Source organism: Amblyomma americanum, chromosome 5 (assembly GCF_052857255.1).
Source record: "Amblyomma americanum isolate KBUSLIRL-KWMA chromosome 5, ASM5285725v1, whole genome shotgun sequence".
Classification (NCBI taxonomy): domain Eukaryota; kingdom Metazoa; phylum Arthropoda; class Arachnida; order Ixodida; family Ixodidae; genus Amblyomma; species Amblyomma americanum.
In genome coordinates this window covers 59,177,957-59,197,918 of record NC_135501.1, presented here as the reverse complement: position 1 = coordinate 59,197,918, position 19,962 = coordinate 59,177,957, and the positions used below count along the sequence as shown (strand labels likewise).

The window sequence follows — 19,962 nt, the reverse complement described above, 5'->3', positions numbered from 1 at the left end:
GATTTCTACTAAAGTTGTTCTGCATCAATTTCAGTAAGAGGAAACGTTGTTTCTATGACAAGTTCATTAAATTTTATGAAAATTTTATATTGTCTTTATTGCCCTAATTCAATACTTTGTTGTAATCTATATAAAGCTCCTCCCTCGTTTCGGCTGCCCACGTCACACTACTTCTTTTTTTTTCTTACATACATCCCAGGATGAGATGGGACGCGCCTTGCAGATGATTATCTATATAAATGTCAGAGGCGCACATCGGCTGACACGTCGCCACGAGAAAAAAAAGGAAAGAAAGAATGTACGCTTGCTCGTATTGTTTCCTCACTAATTTACATCGTGCCACTAGGGTCACAGATCTTGCTCCACCGAGCAGTTAATTTTTTTTTCCAGCTTTGTAGTGTAATTTTCACGTTTTTCACAGTGGTGCAAAGTTCTCAGTCAGAAATCAAGGATAACCTCTGCCTTGCCTGGCTATCCCCTGGTCTATATCAGCCCTATATTTAGTCCTGTGTCAAGGCTAACGATGTGAGCACCTAAAAAAAAAACCTTTCAAAATTAGAGAAAAAGGTGTTTTTTGCATCTCCCAAAAGAAAAAGAATCGCAAATTTTCCAAACGGAATATACTGCGCAGTGTAACTTCAATACGGGCGTTAAAAGTTGGTATAAATCAGCTGTTTGTGAGTCTGACAAACATATGATTGCTGTCCAGCTGGTGGCAAGGTCTTTGTAGCAAATTCATTCCTCCCCTCTTCCCCCAGATCCGTTCCTCTCCCATGTTTCTGACACCCGATTTCTGCGCCAGAGAACACGCTCTCTAATTCCTGCGTGTTCCCACCCTCTCCCCCGTAGTCTTACTCGGCAGGTAGAGGTATCCGTGCGCCGGACGCGGGCAGGGGCGGCTCTGACCCCATCTGTCCGTCATCGGTGGCGTGCAAAAGATCTGCCAGCACCTGACAGGTGCCCTAACTGTGGCGCTGCACTGGACATTTGTGATGTGCGGCACTTGTTGTGGACGTGCCCAGCGACGGCTGCTATTAGAAAACGGCTCCTCTGGGAGGTGGCCACCAGCGGTGGAACCGCGAAAGTGACTAAGTGAAGTGGGCTATGAACAATAATTTCATCAGCAACCTCTGCGACTACCTCTGCGCAACGGGTCTTCGCTCCTCCTTTTAACTTTCTATCTCCTGCATTCCTTCCTCTTTTTTGAGCTTATGCCTCATTACACACTTTTCGAAAAAAAATAACCGCGGACGTCTGTCGCGCGTCGGCTACCCCGTACTCCCGCTTCATCAGCGTCATCTCGAAACGAAGAAGCTGGTCGAAGTTTGGTAATTGGCATACGAAGTTGCGCAACTGACTTGCGGTAGAGCGCGTCCAAAAACCCGATTACCGGCATTGGCAAATCAAGCAGGAGAACGCGGACGAGTAAGCAGTTTCTTACTTTGCAGTAACTGATCACAGTGGCCCTAGTGCTTTGCGTCGAGTGTACTGAATGCAGTGTGTCACCATCTCTTCGTGAAAACACTTCGTAGATCCTTTGTTTTGGCGCAAAAATATAATTATTCACTATATTCCAGTTTCAAAACAAATGTGCTTAATAAGCGGGTAATTACTCATTGGCATCTACCAAAGCGCAGCCATACGGCCACAAAGAATTCCCCTAAAACATTTGACCAACACTGTTCCCACTTCTAGTTATTGATGAATTCGCTCTCTCCATACCATAAGCTTGTCGTCCCGTTAAGCTGAGCTGGTAGCGCGACTGCTCCGGTGAAGCGTCGATTCCGGGTTCAAACCCCGGACCAGAAAGAATTTTTATTTAACTGCAAAGTTTCTGAGAAAGCTGTATGGCTCTGCTTTGTAGCCGTATGGCTGCGCTTGGGTTGATGCCAATGAGTAATTTCTCTCTTATTACAAATCTACTCCACCTTGGGGGATTCCCCTAAAACATTCGACCTAAATGCGCTTAATCTAAAATGTTCTCGCTTATTTAAAATAATTTCGCATTTTTCAAAAAAAGGAGGAGAAAACATTTTTTTTCGAGCTTTTAAAATATTGTAAGCATTCTGCGTGACCCTCATCTTCATCTGCCTATCTTCATCACCATCTCCCATCGTCGTCTTCGCCGCAAACGTCATTGCTGCGGGTGGCAATGAGGCCAGCTTCGGGCGTTCTCGGTCTCGCACTTGGTGGAGCTGGCTCTTGGTTTGGTCGCCATCTACCCGGTGCAGGCTTTATTGCCACCCGTAGCAATGACGTTCGCGACGACGACGATGATGGGAGATGATGATGAATATAGACAAATGAAGATTATGGTCATGCACGGTGCTCACAATATCTTCAAATTTTTTATCTTAATTCAGGACATCTTACGAACCAGCGCCTTTAGTGTCGAAGCCTTTCTTGCGTCACAGAAAATTATCTCGCCGCTTTCCTTACTGAGGATATGCTTTACGAGCTTTTAAGGCTGAAACCATTTGTCCTGTAAACCTTGTTCTCCGTATTACGGGCTATCTGTTTCATATGTGCATTTTTTAGAGACAAAAACACCCTTTTATTGCATCAAATATTGTCGCTAGTAGGGTAGCTTTCATGTTAAACTAGTCACCATCGAGTCAAAACCAATCAACGTGCCTCAGTGACAATGCGAAATTGTTGCTGAGCGCTCGCTGTGAGTTCATGACGAGCTATGATGCATGCTAAAAAATAAGGGCGGTCGGAATTTTTCTCGAGACTATTTCCAGTGTGCACCATTATATTTTTGAGTTTTCGGAATGCGCGCGTACATCCGTTTTGTCATATAGAGTATTCTTTATGCTCGTGTTCATTTTTCCCCGAGTACGAGCACTAAAAATATCACACACATGATCATATCTTTACACACCTTTGTGACACTTATTAATTTTTTTCCTGTTGCCACCATGCCTTTACAGCGCTGGTGAAAATTTTGATTGATTGGGAAAGCAAATACGTCGGTTGTAACACATCCAATCTCACCTCACCCTTGAATTAAATATTTTTTTCGCTTTAATTTTTCGTATACCTGTACCATCAGTATCTTGCGCAGGAGAACCCTGAACAACATATAACACTCGCAGACATGTTTTAGCATCGCTTTTTCAAAAGCCGTCATGAGATCTTTTTTTATAACTTGCACAAATTATTTTTTCCCGCTTTCGATTGCCTCCACCAATGAGACAGCACGTCCTTCAACCATGTTACGGCCATCGATATCTACAGCGCCAGCAGCAAGCTAGAAAGAAAAGGCGTCGCCAGAAACAAGAGCAGAAAAGTGCCCACGTGTGCAGCAAACGAGCTGTACATCCACCGTTGCACACATTCTTCTCTTGTCGCAGTCCGACGACTTCCTCAGTGACGGGGCCCTCCAGCCTCTCTCACCATTCCCCTCACCCGCTTCATTTCCTGCCATTGTCAGACACCTGCGTCAACGCAGTGCGTTTTATAGAAGTTCTGTCCCGTTCTCTTGACGTTGTTCTCTTCCCCCATCGTGGAAACGCACTTTTTTTAACCTACACGCATTTGCGAAGGACAGACAGCAGCGGCGTCGCAGTTGTTCTACAGCCATCTAATAAGCATCACGCCCTTCGCAGTTATCGACTGAGGGACATCGCAGATCAGGTACTGTCGCAGTTAGCGTAATTTTCCTCTGTCTTCTTATTAATAGTTGCGGCGGGTTTATTATATACGACGGGGAACGCTAAGCACAAATATGTGCAATAAAAGAACAAATCAAATAAAAACTGTAGGGAACGTCGTTATTTTATTCCGCGAGATTCATGGATATTATTTGTCCCATCTATCAAAATCCTCTCCTAGCGGCCTTAACGATTCGGTCTCTCAAGGGAATGAAGACTTCAATTGGGAGACGTCACCTAGAAAAGTTAGTGACGTCGCTAAATGTCCGAACCGCCTGTTACACGCACTGCCAAGTAATTAAGGCTACTGATTCGGTACACAATAAAATAAGGTCCAGTGAAGAGGTACAAAAGTTTTCTTGGTGTAGCCATACATCGTACTGAGCCGTTGTATCCAGAGCGAATAACCCAGAGCATGAGTGACGTGGCGACGTTGAGTGCTTTGGAGCACTCATGTGACGCGAGGCTTCAGAGTCCACCAAGGCGATTAGGTTCATTAGAAGGTCTCGGAATTGCAGCAATGGCGTGCAGTGAGGAATATAAAGATGGTCCCTATGGCTGTATCAAGGTCTATACGTGTGCATTAACGGAGCCGAACTGTGGCCGACCGTCTAATGTGTAGCTGCGCTCAAAACGTATACGCGGTGAAACGGAGGATGTTGTCGCTCTTGTTCCGATCTGTTGAATTCTGCTAAAACTTCCCTTCTTGCCTTCCACCGCCGGTGCAACCACCAGGATGCAATTTACACAATTAACAACCTTCCCATTAAATGAGTAGATTCTTATAAATACCTCGGCATACATTTAAGTAAAAATTTAACTTTGTCGCAACACGTTCACCATGTAACTATAATTCAGCTAATCAAGATTTAGTGTACCTGCGCCGTAACCTTGCCTTAGCACCACGTTTCATAAAATTGCTTGCTTACTTAGCATTTGTGCGGCCGAAATTGGAATTTGCATGCGCCGCCTAGGATCCTTACCTTGCTAACCTCATTGACACGCTCAAAGCCGTGCAGAAACACACTGCAAGATTCATTTGTTCTAATTTTTCATATCAAACTAGCATATCCGCACTAAAGTTGCAGCTTAATCTTTCACATTGACCTGTCGTCGCAGTATCGCCCGTCTTTCCTTACATCTTAAATTTTACCATACATTTAATCACGAAGTTATTCCTATCACACGCGTACATAGCATTTCCCGTAATTGTCACCCTAACGCCGTCTACCCTGTGAAAGGCCGCACCGAAACATATCACCAGCCTTTTTTCCTCAAAATAGCCCGAGACTTCAATTACCTTCTATCCGAAGGGGCAACCTTCATCGAATTCAGCAAATTCAAAACCGCCAGCGAAGATTATCTGTATTCTTGCTATTTGCCTTTTCAGCCCACCCTTCATGTAATGTCTCTTGTGGACCTTTGGGGAACGAAGAAATAAATAAATAACATATATAGAAATACAAAGCAACAGCGCAGGCACAGGACGAGGAAGGTGAACGCCGCAGGTACTGAATGACAACTGAAGTTTATTCGAAAATGCAGACGCAACATGTACTCTTCAGGTATCTTATCACCTGAGCCATCGTAAGGGGCGGTGCAAAGGGTGAATAAAATCGATCAACTTCACCAAAATGCGATGGTTTCAAACTATTGGATGAGTAACTGGTGCAAAAGAGATCAACAAAGTACGAGGCATTCGAAGGATGGGCGACAAATCTTATTCCTTAGAAGTGCAATAAAAAGGTTTAAAAATGTGGTTGAAAGATTAGGTAACGGTACTGGAAAAATTGCTTAGTGAAAGGCGTGAGTACTACTTTTCCGGATATGCGGTCTTCTTTGTACGCTGGTCAATGGACAGGCTGCAGACGCTTGTACCGCCACTTGTTCGTCAGCGCCTGTGTCTTTCGTCTCCTTCGTCCTAGCTGTGACCGCGTTGATCTTTTCTGGCATATAAAACCAACCAGCACGCAACAACATCCTTGTCAAGTAAGTGGAAAAAAATGGGGGTGAGCAGTAGTCCTTCCGTACGCTCGGTGGGACCATTTGTTTGCGTATGCCTGTCTGCAATCAGGAGGGCACCAACGAAGGGGCTCTTTCGAGACATCAAAAGGGATGTGGCCGCCGCCGTCACTGATTGCAACTCGCAGGAGTCCACAACAAAGTGCGGCGTAGGCAAGGGCACTTGCTTCATGAAACCGAACAGTTTAACGGCCGCCTCACACTCGCGGTAGAGGTAACCGACGTAGAAAAGTATCTAGAGTTTGCAGTGGGACTTCGGAAGGAAGTCAGCTTCGACTGCTTCCACGGAGCTCATGGAGGCGCCACACCCCGTGCAGCAGCGGTAGAATGCATGTCGCACTGGCATTACGCGCAACTGGTTACACGCATTAGAGCTGTCTTACGCACCTTCGGCCAGCAGAAACATTCTTCACCCCTATTGAGTTTTGAGTCAATTGAGTCTTAAGCCTTGCGAAATTAGACACTAAGTGTCGTCCTCTTTCATGACGCTCTTCAGAACGCTATAATGCGACAGATGAGGTCGAGTAGGTCTTCGTCACAATAATAAAACTTTCCTGAGATTCCAAGCCCATGTGTGGCAACGGCGGCGGGGAGTGTGTTGAAATTTCCGTCTTTCCGTTGCTCGGTTCGAAAGTCATGGACATTTCGAATCTAAGGCGACAGAGAAGCGATCTAGGGCTCAAAGTTGTCTTCCTCATTGCCAACATTACCAACCGAGATCAGAAGGAGCTAATCTAAGTCTACGAGTTTTCAGCCGCTCGGTTGCAAAACAGCGAATTCATACTGTTGCCGACGAAAGACCCAACATGTAAGACCAGAAGCAAGAGGGAAGCTTGCAACCGAAGATATAAAATGAAGTTCGGAAATGGCTACGAAGAGGCGTCACCAAAGGTTGCCGCCATACCAATGGACAATAAAGACTGCTGGTGAACATTACTGGCAAACACCAGCTACTGGAATGCATTTCGGATCTGTAACTGCCTAATATAGCTCATGCATGATGAGGCAAGATCTTGCATGAGCAATGCCACGTTCGTTACCGTATATAGTGCATTAAGAAATCACAGCAATTATGGCCATACCATTTTTTTCACGCAAGATTGGACGTCCACCGTAGCGAATGGTTCGGAACCAGAGAATGGCACGTACTTTCCTGTACATCAGTTTTGTTTGCAAGGCGACCATGATTATTGTCAGGCACGGTTGTGGACACTGATGGGAATGGCCTAATCGTTCCATGTACAGCAAGAGCTGGCTTTGAAAGTATGCCCTGCGCGTGCACCGAGTATTTAAGTATGCTCAGAAAACCAGAGGGGTGCATTTTTTGCATTAACAATCGGAAACCTATGACAGTTCAGAGAAGAGATATGTCGATTTATTAATTGTTATGGTGCAGTCTTATGATATGCGAAGAAAACTGTGTTCACAAACAACTTCCAGCTGAAAATTGGTCTTGTCTAGAATTTCTGGTATCCGGCGCGACGTCGCGAGAAACTTCACTTAGCTCAAGAAACAGTCGCTATCTGTTGTGCACTCGAAAGGGCCGATCTTCTTTAGAAACACCATCAGCTGGTAACAAATTTCACCTAGATAGAGAAATCAAGCAACTAAAAATCAAGAATTTAAAAGACCCTCTAGCTTCAAGTCAGCCGACCAGCGATGTTGTTTACTAGCTACAGGGTTGGTCAGAAGTCCCCAGGTCAGAGGGTTTTATTTTAGCAGTTTAAAGGGGCATCTTCCAATACCCCCGAAACCGAAATTTGTGAAGGGTGCAGAGGTGCCTCATCGGCCTTGATAGTCGGCCTTACTAGCTTCAAAACTGCCGTAACTGGCCGACTGTATTGTTCAGAAGCATACGCTGTGGCCTGGGAACGTCTGATCAACTCTATACTTTGCAACCCTCGGGAATCGCCGAGGTGGTAAAGCCCGAAATGCGCAAAGCCCTTTATCAAGCCCTAACCCTTCACTTAGTGAAGCAAATTTACCTTAAATTATCCACGTTTTTGTGGCTTGCTCATCCCGCTCCGACCAGTGACGTTAACGCGGGCAGCTGTCTCTTCAACAGGTCAGTAAGAGGGACGCAATAGGCGGGAGCTTAAAGACAATCCCTTGGGGTTCGAATGAACTGTCGACTGAACCTGCTGTGTGCGTGGCTGCTGGGAAACTTTCAGAGAACAATTGCCGGGCAGGCTTCTGGACCGTCTTGGCGGCTGTGAATCTGCTCGGAGACGACTTCTGCGAAGTTTTGCCCATCTGAGAGGCGCGCTGCCCATTCTTGATACAAGATGCTCCGAGTTGCCATCCCACACACGATGGTCAGTAGTGGACCCGCAGCTGATATAGGATCACTTAAGGGCTCCTAGGCAGCAGCTTCACATGCTGCTCATCTAGAGGTCCAAGCTTTCTATTACCCAAGTTTGTGAACGCGGCTCTCATAACCACTTCGATGATGACAACCTGGTATAGCAAGAGCACACTACATAGACACAAATAATGAAAACAGTCATTGACATAACAGACGCAAGAACCAGAGGGAAAGCTGAGACTGTAGCCAAAGAGGAAGTATTTAAACAGCTGGCTCTCGTTGAACAAAGGCATTCTTTCTCAAACCATAATTACGTATAGAAAAGAAGCGTAAAGTAGCACTCTAAACAATGTACTACCCCTCTTAGCAGCCAGCAGCCACGGTGTTCGTCAAACACAAGGAAAGACAGCACCAAATTACTGGATTCGCAGTCATAGCAAATGCTTGGAAACGAAACATCACACTGGCTGGTCCGTACAGCTACCAATCGAGCAGCAAGCACTCCCTGCCGGAGAAGAAATACATTCCACTCGAAACACTGCAGTATCTCATCCGCCCATTCATCTTTCCGCTACAGCTCACTCACCAAAGAACAAGTCCCCTCCGACAATCACACAATCTTACAAACGTCACTGAGGCAGAGCAAAGTATACGGCTCTTCTCGGAGTGAACATTCAACATGCAAAGTTTGTGCTAGCTGCCATCCTGGTTACGCGCGACTGCCAGGACTAAAACCGTTAATTACTAAAAGTAGTAGCAAAAAGAAAGCTCTAGGTTTGTTTTGCCTAGACACAATTCCGACATACTAGCCAATTTTAAGCACACAAGAGGAAGTACTGCAAACACATCAAGACGAAAAAGACAAATTGTTGGACGAAGACCTGAGCGCAGAGTCCTTCATAACACCTGTACAATGTGGTAAAACTTTGTGTTATAAATCTTCGTGCTCTCACGGCCTGCCTGCGTACTTCTTCCTCCCTTTTGAGTTAACCCCTGTCTGAAACCTCTAACAGGTTCAAGTCCCAGGCGTTGAGTGGAACATAATATGATTTTGAATGTTTTCCGAGAAGCCACTCAGCATTTCCATGTGCACACCGTGTGACGCCGAGGTGCGCTTCCCCATATTATTGCTACGTTATCGAGTGCTGTGGTTGTTCTCAGGAACAACTAGTGCTTGTCGGCGAAACCACCGTCATCAGTATTGCGGTAGTCCAGGGCGGTCGGTCGACCTTGACGGCTGTGCTGGCGCCGACCGAGACCGAAACCGCTGGTACGAAAATTGTTTGTAATTAATTGTTCACGCTGCGCACGGCCGATATTGCTCATATTATTGATTACCGGGCTCGGAAGGGCAAAAAACAATGGTCGCTCAAAAACTTCGTCTGTACCCATTTTTTACATGGCTAATTTCACTGAACAGAAGAAAGCAGATCTTCATCATCGTCATCATCATTTATTTTTCCTTAAAGGCCCCAATGGGGCATTACATAAGGGGGGAGGGGGAACAAATGGTAATAACGGGTCACAAAGATAGAACACAAATATAAATGGCAAGCACAAATAAACACAGTAAACGCATTCAAATTACCAAAATAATAAATAGGTAAATAAAAGGCATTCAATAGGAATTTAGGAGAGAAATAAGCAGTCAATAAGTTTTTAAATTTTACTAAGTTGGGTTCATTGACTATATCGGCAGGGAGTACATTCCACTCGGATATAACAGTTGGCAAAAATGAATAATTGAAAGCTTTAGTGGTACCATGAATACGCAGAACACTGTTGCAAATAAACAAACGTCGGGAGGATCTCAAGGGGGGCAGAATAAGGCTCTCACGTAATTGCGGGAAATTATAATAAAGTTTGTGAAATAGGCAAAGTCTTGCTATCTTACGTCGTGATGACAGGGGGGTTAGACCAATGGAAGATTTGATATTAGTAACGCTCAGCCGAGAATCATATTTGGATGTTATGAAACGAGCAGCTCGGTTTTGGACTGCTTCTAACGCCTGGATTAGGTATTCTTGATGGGGGTTCCAAATAGTCGATGCGTATTCAAGTTTAGTACGGATGAATGTTTCATATGCGATTAGTCTAACCGTGGGCGGAGAAAATGTGAGAGATCGTCTAATGAAGCCTAGTGATTTGGAAACACGTGCAGCAAGTGACTTGATGTGCTTTTACAAGTTCAGATTACTAGTTATTTCGGTGCCAAGATACCAGTAAGATTCAACTTTCGATAGCACGGTCGAGGTTAGCGAATATGAGTAGAGCAAGCTAGATCGTTTCCGGAACACGTGCATAAACTTACATTTAGCCACATTCAACTTCATGAGCCAGGTAGAGCACCAGTTTTGGGTTAAGTTTAAGTCATCCTACAGCAGAAACTGATCACTGTTAGAACAAATACGACGGTAGAGAACACAATCATCTGCGAAAAGACGAATGGATGACGAAATTCCAGCGGTAAGGTCAATAATAAAGATTAAAAACAGAAGCGAGCCAAGAACTGATAACATTTCCAGAGGTAACATTTGTAGCGGCGGAAGGATGACTATCAATGACGGTGTATTGCGAACGATTAGTTAAAAAGCAGTGAATTCATGATAATAATAGTGGGTGCAGAGACAGGCAGGAAAGTTTAGTCATGAGGCGCTGGTAGGGAACGCGGTCAAAAGCCTTAGAAAAATCGACGTAAATTATGACTGTTTGAAGGGATGAGTCTAGGTTTGAGTGGAGGTCAGTCGTGAATTCGAAAAGCTGAGTTTCACATGAATAACCAGAACGAAATCCGCGTTGTATAGAGAAGAAAAAGGAATTATTATCTAGGTGCGTTGCAATGCGAGAGTAAATTATATGTTCGATGAGCTGGCATGCAATGCACGTTAACGAGAGAGGCCGATAATTGGACGGATCGGAGCGGTTTCCTGCCTTAAAGGTGGGTACAACTCTGCTTAACTTCCACTCGGACGGGATTTGGCCAATGAAAATAGACTGCGTAAAAATTATTTGTAGGATACGGCTGGATATTAGTTTTGTACCTTTAAGAATTTTGGCAGATATGTTGTCGGGCCCAGGGGCACTTGATACCTTTAAGTTATCTATTAATTTACTTATCCCATCAACAGAGATTTCAATTGGCGCCATTTGAGGAAAATTTAAGCTGCGCACTAAAGGAATATTTGCAACCGGTTCCTGTGTGAAAACCGACGAGAAGTACTCGTTCATTACGTCTGAACGGAGCTCCTTTAGAACGTGAGAGCCGTCGGGATCTAATAAAGTGATATTATGTGACCCGCTATGGTTAGGAGTTAACAAAGACCAGAACTTTTTTGGGTTATTTCGGAGGATGTCAAGTAAGTCCTTGTCGTAAAATTTATGTTTGGTGCTCCTGAGCAACCTGGTATAATTATGCAGACAGCTTAAGTAGTTTTCCCATTTAAGAGCTGAGTTCGAGCTCTTAGCTGCCCCGAATAACCGTTATTTCTTGTTACATAATTTTCTTATGGAAATTGTAAACCATAGTTTGCCGGCATCACCACGAATGCAGACAAGGGGTACATATGAGTCAATTAGAGAGATAATTGTTTCTTTATACAAACGCCAGTTATCATCAACAGACCTATTAGGAGCGGATTGTGCAAAGTGGGGAAGAAATTCAGCCAGTTCATCATTGATTTTGGAAAAATCGGCTTTGCTGTAATCACGAATGTATTTTACTGAACGTTGTCGATAAGTTGGACAGCACTATGTTATGATCGCTAAGACCATCGCAGGATGACAATGACTGGATTAAATCTGGATGTGAGACAAGAGCAAGATCTAGGGTGTTACTACCACGAGTAGGAAAACTGACTGTTTGAGAGAGGTTAAACGAGAGAATAAGATCCAAAAAATCTCTGGAATGGCGTGAGTCTGCACTTAGGTTCTCCCAATCGATGTCTGGAAAGTTAAAATCACCGCAAACTATAAGGTTCTCGGAGGGAAACTGGTTTTTCATGTGAAAAAGAATGGTACCTAAGTATTCAATAAAGGAGTGATCAGAATCAGGAGCAGGCAATGATAATATTAGTGCGATGACCAAGTGAAACGTTCAGACAAAGGATTTCGCTATTGCTAGTGATTTCAAGAGCAGAAGAAACCAAGGTACGCTTAACGAGGACCATCACGCCGCCTCCCCTGTGCCCAGGTCTATCACACCGGAAAAAATCGAAAGATTGCTTATCTTGCAATAGCTCTTCATTCTGTATATCAGGGGCGAGCCATGTTTCGGTAAAGATCGCGATATCGGTGCTGTTGTCATCCAAAATAGCTTCAACGGTGTCTTTCTTTGAGAAGTAGCTTCGGATATTGGTTAGTAAAACTGATACTGATTCGTCTCTTAGGGCAGGGGAGGCGCGCTCAGAAGTTTGCAAAGGTTGGCGAATCAACAGCTTCTGCGACGGCAGTGAGTGCTATGAAGTTTGTTCGGTTACGGAGTCGGTTCCAGCATCATACACAAACTGTTTATTGTTAATAATTAGCTTATCAAAGCGGATTTTGAATGAGTTTGAACTCTGCAGAACATATGAAAAAAGGTTTTTCCTTGCCAAGCGTACACGTGCAGAGTAGTCTTCTCGGACTCTGAACGACGTGTCTTTAATCGCCGAGCTGGTGAAAAGGATTCGCGCTTTGTCTTTAAATCTCGTGAAATTGACTATGATAGGGTGGTTCTTCCCCGACTGGAAATGACCAAGTCTGTGAGCGCGCTCAATATCTTGCCTATCAATTGCGATATCAAGTTTCTGGGAGCAGAATGAAATGATGCGCGATTCAGATTGTGACCACATTTCCTCTTGTTCATCTTCTATTCCGAAGAACAGCAAATTTGACCGGTGGAGACGATTCTCGGCGTCGTCACATTTGTCCGAAGGTAGCTTAATATCTAAGGAAAGTTTAGCCACATCTGAATCGGCTACAGAGCCTGAGCCGCCTAACTAATTTGTTTCGGAGACTTTTTCTAGGGCATCAGCTCTGGAAGAAAGGCTGGAAATCGAATCCTCAACTTTCGACTGAGTGGCGCGAAGCAGCGCTAGTTCACTTAATATAGTATTTTGAGAAAGTTCAATGCGGGATATGGCCTGAGAAATTGATTCGATTGACGGTTGAGGGTTACTATCTACTGTGGGTCCGGGGTTCAGTTCGACGTCCCCAGCGAACACTAACAGAAGGCAAGAGACATATGCGTTGATACACTGGTAACATGATATGCACAGTATTCTTCGAAAGCAATGCGTAGGGTCGATGGGGTACGACACTGCTATCAAAAATGCATTACCAGAGCGTATGCAAGTTGAATCAGGTAAATAACAAACATGCATGAAAAAGGGCATTCTCGTGACCTGCATCGTTGCGGTGGCGTGCCCCGAGTGACTCCAGTAAGACGACGGTATTTGTAGTCCTTTCGAAGTTGCCACGCTTAGCGTAGCACTCGGTTGCCAGATGTGGAAGCAGTCCGGGGTTAAAGACGATGGTAAGGCACGGCGTTGGTTTTGTTGGGCGTGTTGACGGTATCCCACCAAACGTCAGAGTAGTGATCCAGACTGCAACGGCTGCCTTGATAGCAAAACGGCGTTGACAAGGCGATCCATATCGGTGCGGCCTGCATGAAAAAGGGCATTCCCGTGACCTGCATCGTTGCGATGGCGTGTCCCGGCTAAAGGTGCAGTGCATACCGAGGGGACCGAGAAATGCTTCAATGTGTCATGGAAGAGAGCTGAGCTAGTAGCGAAAATTGCGGAAAAGACGATAGCGCATGAACATTCATGCGCATTGAGCTCTCAAACGCCTAAAACTGGTCTCTGTGCCTGGAGGTAGGTTGCACTGCAGCGCTAAGTGCCTATCGAGCGCTATTCGGCTGCCAACGCCGGACATTTAGTTTTTGTCGTGCAACTCTCGAAGAGTTAATGTCCCGAAATGGATGTTTATAAATATGACGGAATTTTATCGCCAAAAGAGCTTTGTTAAAAAAATAATTCTTTTGTCTGTTTTCTCCTTCACTGTTCAAAACAAAACGTTTACGACAACAGCTGTTTCAAAGATGTTTTTCGAGGTTTCCACTGTCGTCGTTTTTCTGCGTGGAAAAGAATTTCGACGTCAAAAATCATTCGCCCTTAAGGGGTCACCTGCTAAACTATGAGGTCATGTCACATGCTTTGACGTAATCCCGCTTAGCGTGAAGGCCTGAGTGGGTCGCCCTTAAAAATTGCATAGGGGTTCATGACCTATAACTCTATTTGTCGCCACAGAAGGCCCAAAAATTTTCGACTTCTTGTCAGTATCTTTCATTTTATTTTACCTTTTCCCAGGAAACCATGCCGGAGAATTTGAGCAACGTGAGCAAGTTTTACCCGGAGGACAGCATTCGCTCCGCGCTCTCGTACAAGCCTCGCCCGGACGATGTCTTCGTCGTCACAGACCTGCCCCTGTGCGGGGGCACGTGGGTACAGCTTATAGTCTACCACATCCTTCACGAGAAGGCGCCGCCTGCTCCACTTCTGGAGCGAGCAAGACACCTACCGCACCTCGAAATGCAGGTAAACAGGCATCGTCAGCGAAGTAGTAATTTGTATAACTACTGTTACACTATACTGCAGAACACATTTTGTGGGCGCCTTTGGTCTGATTGAGCGGTTTGATCAAATATAGCAAGAGGTCAGGACATAGACAGAAAAGGAGATAAACGGAGGTCAAGAACATGGTCTTATATCTGCAGTGAAATGCCGCAAAGTCGAGTTGTTTTATAGCAAGCAAATACGAGGCATGCGCCACCACCTGGCCTGCCTCCTGGAATGTATTATTAACTAATTCATGCGGTTGGAAGATTTTACATGTCAGTGAAAGTTTCGGATACTCCATTTTCTGCGATACAACTCATAGCTACCCCTGCTCAAATCCCTGCATATTGTGGTAGAATGGGCGCAGCTGCTGGGAACGATGCTTTGGTCTTTGGATACATCCTTGCCAAACATAAAACGCCTACGCTAGACCTATTTGTTTGTAATTATATACAGCCATAAACCTTACGAGGCGACGTTTCGTCATTGAGCAAGATGAGGCAATACATGCCAGATCCTCATGTCCTCCGGCGCAACACTTACCTCCTCACTTCTGTGAGGCCAACTGTTGTCATGACGAGTGCCTGCATCTTTAGTGGACGAATTCAACCCGGACGTAACCAAAAATTCTCCAAAGTCTGCAGGGAAAGCGCGCAGCTCAAAACTTTGCAACACTTCAAAAAATGCAGTAAAACAAGACCATCACTGTCCAGTAAATTCAATCAAGCATATTTTTTAACTTTGCCGTCGAAACCCACCGTTAATGTCACCATACGTTCGCAATAACTTGTTCATGATCAGTCACTTATGCTGTATAAAGCACAGCCGGATTGTGCCGATGAAGGGACAGGGGTCAGGACCGCAGCCCTCCTGGCCTGCAGAGAAGACACGACGGCCAGAACACCTCTCTCACAGCATGCGAGCATTTGAACATTGCGTTCGCTGGAAGTGGGAAGGATTCTGCGCGTCCATGGAATTGGAATTTTGCAAGCAGAATAAGGAGGTTCTGAAATATTTACTACAATAAATAGCGCAATACGTGGAACAACATCCGCTGGCCCATTTCACGCAGGCTTCTCTATAAAGGGTCCTCATCTGAGGACTGCTGTCAAGACACTGAACACCTCTCTCTGTAAACAACCCGAAGACGCCACGCTGCTTTAGAGTAACTTATTGCAGCCCGCAAGTTCTCAGGCGTCTTCTACCATTTCAATGTGTCCAGAAACCTAAAGCACTTTTTCTGAGAAATTTGAATATAAAGTTTCATTTGAAGGTAGCATTTTTCTATTCAATTAGAGATGAAGAGTTTAGACTTCAGGATGCAAAACTTATTAGATGGCCCTTATATGTTTTTAACAGTCTAAGGTGGACATGAATCCTTATTGGCTGATGGATCAAATCCGCAACCACGACGGGGTAAAGTCTGGAAGCCAAGAGTGTTACTGGAGTCGGGGAAAATTGAATGGTGAATCAATCGAGATTCTGATCTTTCTATGGTTGAGTTCCGTTCCCCACATTCGAGTGGAACGTCCCGAGAGAGCCCTAGATGGATCTCTTTCACATCGTCTTCACCTAGAGCTATGTGCAGACCAAGATCAGGGATGCTTTGACTTTTGCAACGGTGGCAATAATTCAGACCTATCAGAATCCCCATCTCCTTCGAAATCGCAGACGTTAATCGCAAACGCGGTGTTTCTTTATTAACAGCATCCAGTCGGTAGCAGTGTCGAATTCATTACAATATTAGTGCAGTAAGATCATTTTAACGAGCTGCAGTGTAGTCATTTTTTGACGAAAACATATTTTATGTTTGTCTGTCTGTCTGCCTTTTTGTATGTGCATGCATGCGTGTGCGCGTGTATGTAACCTCCTCCCCTTACTATTTACGCACCCCGAAGGTGCCTTTTTCGGGCCACTCCTCGGTGGTTGCACCCACTATTAAAAATGTTTCTTCCGTCTATGACGTTCCGCACACCCACCGACATCCACCCTCCACCCACCCCTACCCTCTAACCTCCAGTGAACCTCTGTTCTAACCCCCTCGCCTCTAAAAAGGAACACACAGACACACCTGCACACTTCTGAGGCCCCCGTTCAAAAGAAACCCACGGTGATAGCCAATTCAAAGACGCATAAGGAAATTGATCAACGTAAATGGAAGACGTACAATCACGACTGCTAATACAGATTTCTCGCATGATGCTCTATAATCGCCTGCGCATCTTATATATATATATATATATATATATATATATATATATATATATATATATATATATTCAAAGTTGAAACGCTTCATTTAGCCATAGATTTATTTTGAGTCGACGTTTTGGACAGAGCCTGTCCTTTTTAAGGAAGCTAACAGTCACGGAAACCAAGGGGCATAGGGGAATGTCTTTAATCTTTCTTTTTTTATTTGTAGTGCCAATCAATCGGTTTAAAGAAAATTACTTATAAAGCAGCAGAAAAAACAACCATGCCGCCGGTGGGATCCGAACCCACGACCTCCGAATATCGCGTCCGGTGCTCTTACCAACTGAGCTACGGCGACGGCTGTCCAATCTGCTGCTTTCGTGGGTATTTATGTTTACTGCGTCTAAGCGAACCTTGAGAGTGCTCACGAAAGCAGCAGATTGGACAGCCGTCGCCGTAGCTCAGTTGGTAAGAGCACCGGACGTGATATTCGGAGGTCGTGGGTTCGGAGCCCACCGGCGGCATGGTTGTTTTTTCTGCTGCTTTATAAGTAATTTTCTTTAAACCGATTGATTGGCACTACAAATAAAAAAAAGAAAGATTAAAAACATTCCCCTATGCCCCTTGGTTTCCATGACTGTTAGCTTCCTTAATATGTTTGTCAAACGAGCCCCTCATTCCCTTCACCTTGTCTGCTAATATATATATATATATATATATATATATATATATATATATATATATATATATATATATATATATATATATATATATATATATATATATATATATATATATATATCTGTAGTTGTAATAAATCCACACTGCCTGTGTTCGCAGGGGGCAGAAGCTCTCGACGCTATGCCGAGGCCCGGAAGCATCCGAACCCATCTGCCTTACCGCCTCGTTCCACGCGCAGAGTGCGCGAAATATATCTACGTCGCCAGCAACCCGTACGACTGCTGCGCATTTTTCTACCAGCAGATGCTCAACGCGCAGGGCAAAGACGCCTCCAAGGAAACCTTCGAAGGGTTCTACGATGACTTCGTCGAGGGCCGCGCCATGTGCGGTGACTACTTGGACAGCCTTACTTCCTGGTACGCCCGGAGGTTCGACGACAACGTGCTGTTCCTAACTTACCAGGAATTGGCCGAGGAGAACAAGACGACGGTGCTGAGGATCGCTGACTTCCTGGACGTAGACGGGGAGTACGGCCGGAAGCTGCGCCGCAGCAGGAGGCTGCTGGAGAAGATCTGCGCCGAAACACGGAACGAGGGTGTCTGGGAATGCGTCGAGAGCGACACCAAGCGGCGAATGCAGGAGGCCGCCGCCATTTCTGACGAGGGAAAACCGGAGTGGGTCAAGCGACTCCAGAAAGCTGGAAACTCGGAGGCGTACGGGAAGCTGTTCGCTAAAAAGGCCAAAGGCTATCAGCAGGGGGTTATTGGGGACTCCATGTTGACACCAGAAATGGCGAAGCGGATGCAGGAGCGAATCAAAGCTGTGGCTGGGGCCGGGTGTGACGTCATGAACCTATGGAAGAGCGACGATTAATTTACTAGGGATAATTATAAACCACTTTGATAGCCCCCAATTTGTCCATTTATGAGATGAGGGTATATCTTCTGCGGCAGTTTGTGGTCAACGAAAGCGTTTTTTTTTACCCCATGTGAAGTGCGTCGGTGGAGCCGAGGACACTTTATCTTGCTAAAGAAATAGTTTAGTGCGCTCCTTAGAGGAGCAAGAACAATGTGTACAAAAGAGACATTCGTTAGATGGCGGGCAGCTAAGGAAAAATAAACAGAATAACTGCCTTCCACTCCACCTATGGCACAACGAGCTTACACCAACATGAAATAAATAATGCAACACGAGGAAATAGAAATTTCATAGAAGAAACAATAATACACAAAAAAAGGGATGCACTATAGCGCTAGCTGCCGACGGATGGTCAGGCTTGTGGGCGTTCACAGAATTATGAAACTTGCAGTTATATTTTGGTTTTAAAAAATCAAAATTAAAGTCAATGGCATTAAAAGTAGCAACAATAAAACGGAAATGCTGAGAGAAAAGCTTTAAATGTCGACATTGCTTATTTTTTTACTTAGTAGTTATGAGGTCAGGCAATGGATCCATCACTAGTCACAGCGCCTAAGGATGCAGATGATTATCCTGCATTTTCTGTATTATTTTCCGAGAAATAAAGATCCTTATTCTGATCATGGTTGATCACGTGTCATATACTAGGCTCAGACACATAGCTAAACAGTAGCGAAATCAACCAAGTTCCGTTTGACCTTGGCTGATCTGGATGGTCAAAATACAGGCATGAGTCCTTTTTCGAATTTGCCGGTAAGTAGAGCTAACGCTCTAATAAGATTACTTAACAAGTGGCACATGCAGTGCCAGAGTATAATGGTTCGAATGAACAATTATGAGAGTTTAGAAAGAAAACTGCTCCGAGATTCAGAATTAACAACCTTACCGGGTAACATACTTCATTCTCTTGTGGCTTGCAAGAAATATGAATAACCAAAAGTGTCAGCACGAAATTTATGCTCTATTAAATGCTGCGAAAATTTTTCCTGCTATTTCCTTTAGTTGGAAAAACCAGTAAAGCGCAGAGACTAATTTCAGTGCACCGTTTAAGAGAAGAAAGATGAACCTGAGGCACAAGGCTCGGGTGCGGTTAATAATACAGGCGAGGCTTCCTTTGTCCAAGAGTTCAGTTGGAGAATCATTATACAGATATTTGTTAAAAATAAACCTGGCTGCTCTCCGCTGAGACACATTCTAACTTATTTATTCATTGATGTGCGTACGCAAACCAACCGAGAATTTTGTACGTACTCAAATGCAGGACTGACAAGGGAACAGTATGCCAATAGCTTGGTGCTAGGAGAGGCAGAGGGGATCGATCCTTGAAGAAAAAAATGCTCAGAAAGTGCTTTTTGACGATGCTTATTGCACATGTTTATCCCATTTCAGATCAGAAGAGATTTTCACTCCGATATATTTGCATTCTTGGACTGCTTTTAAGAACCAGTTTTCAACAGCGTAAGGGAAAATGAGCGGGTTCTTTTTTCTTTACAGACTCATAAAAACTGATTTCTGGTCAGAAAGTGCTTTTTGACGATGCTTATTGCACATGTTTATCCCATTTCAGATCAGAAGAGATTTTCACTCCGAT

General features: G+C 44.6%; 1 protein-coding gene and 1 non-coding gene across 4 annotated transcripts; both read left to right on the top strand.

Annotated features, from left to right (window-relative positions):
- Positions 1-3,413: 3,413 nt before the first annotated feature.
- Positions 3,414-18,992, top strand: LOC144132483 (sulfotransferase 1C3-like). 3 transcript variants are annotated; one of them, XM_077664928.1, is made up of 3 exons: positions 3,414-3,639; positions 14,331-14,558; positions 17,613-18,992. In XM_077664928.1, exons 2-3 carry the CDS (start codon positions 14,337-14,339, stop codon positions 18,324-18,326), a joined length of 936 nt encoding a protein of 311 aa, XP_077521054.1. In that variant the 5' UTR covers positions 3,414-3,639; positions 14,331-14,336; the 3' UTR covers positions 18,327-18,992. The 3 variants fall into 3 exon arrangements, with proteins under 3 accessions (XP_077521054.1, XP_077521055.1, XP_077521053.1); XM_077664929.1 differs by lacking the exon at positions 3,414-3,639 and adding an exon at positions 7,862-7,993 and having other exon boundaries at positions 17,757-18,992; XM_077664927.1 differs by lacking the exon at positions 3,414-3,639 and adding an exon at positions 7,871-7,993.
- TRNAS-UGA (transfer RNA serine (anticodon UGA)) lies at positions 17,223-17,296 on the top strand. The gene has a single exon. It is a non-coding gene; the product is annotated as a tRNA-Ser (tRNA).
- Positions 18,993-19,962: the final 970 nt, after the last annotated feature.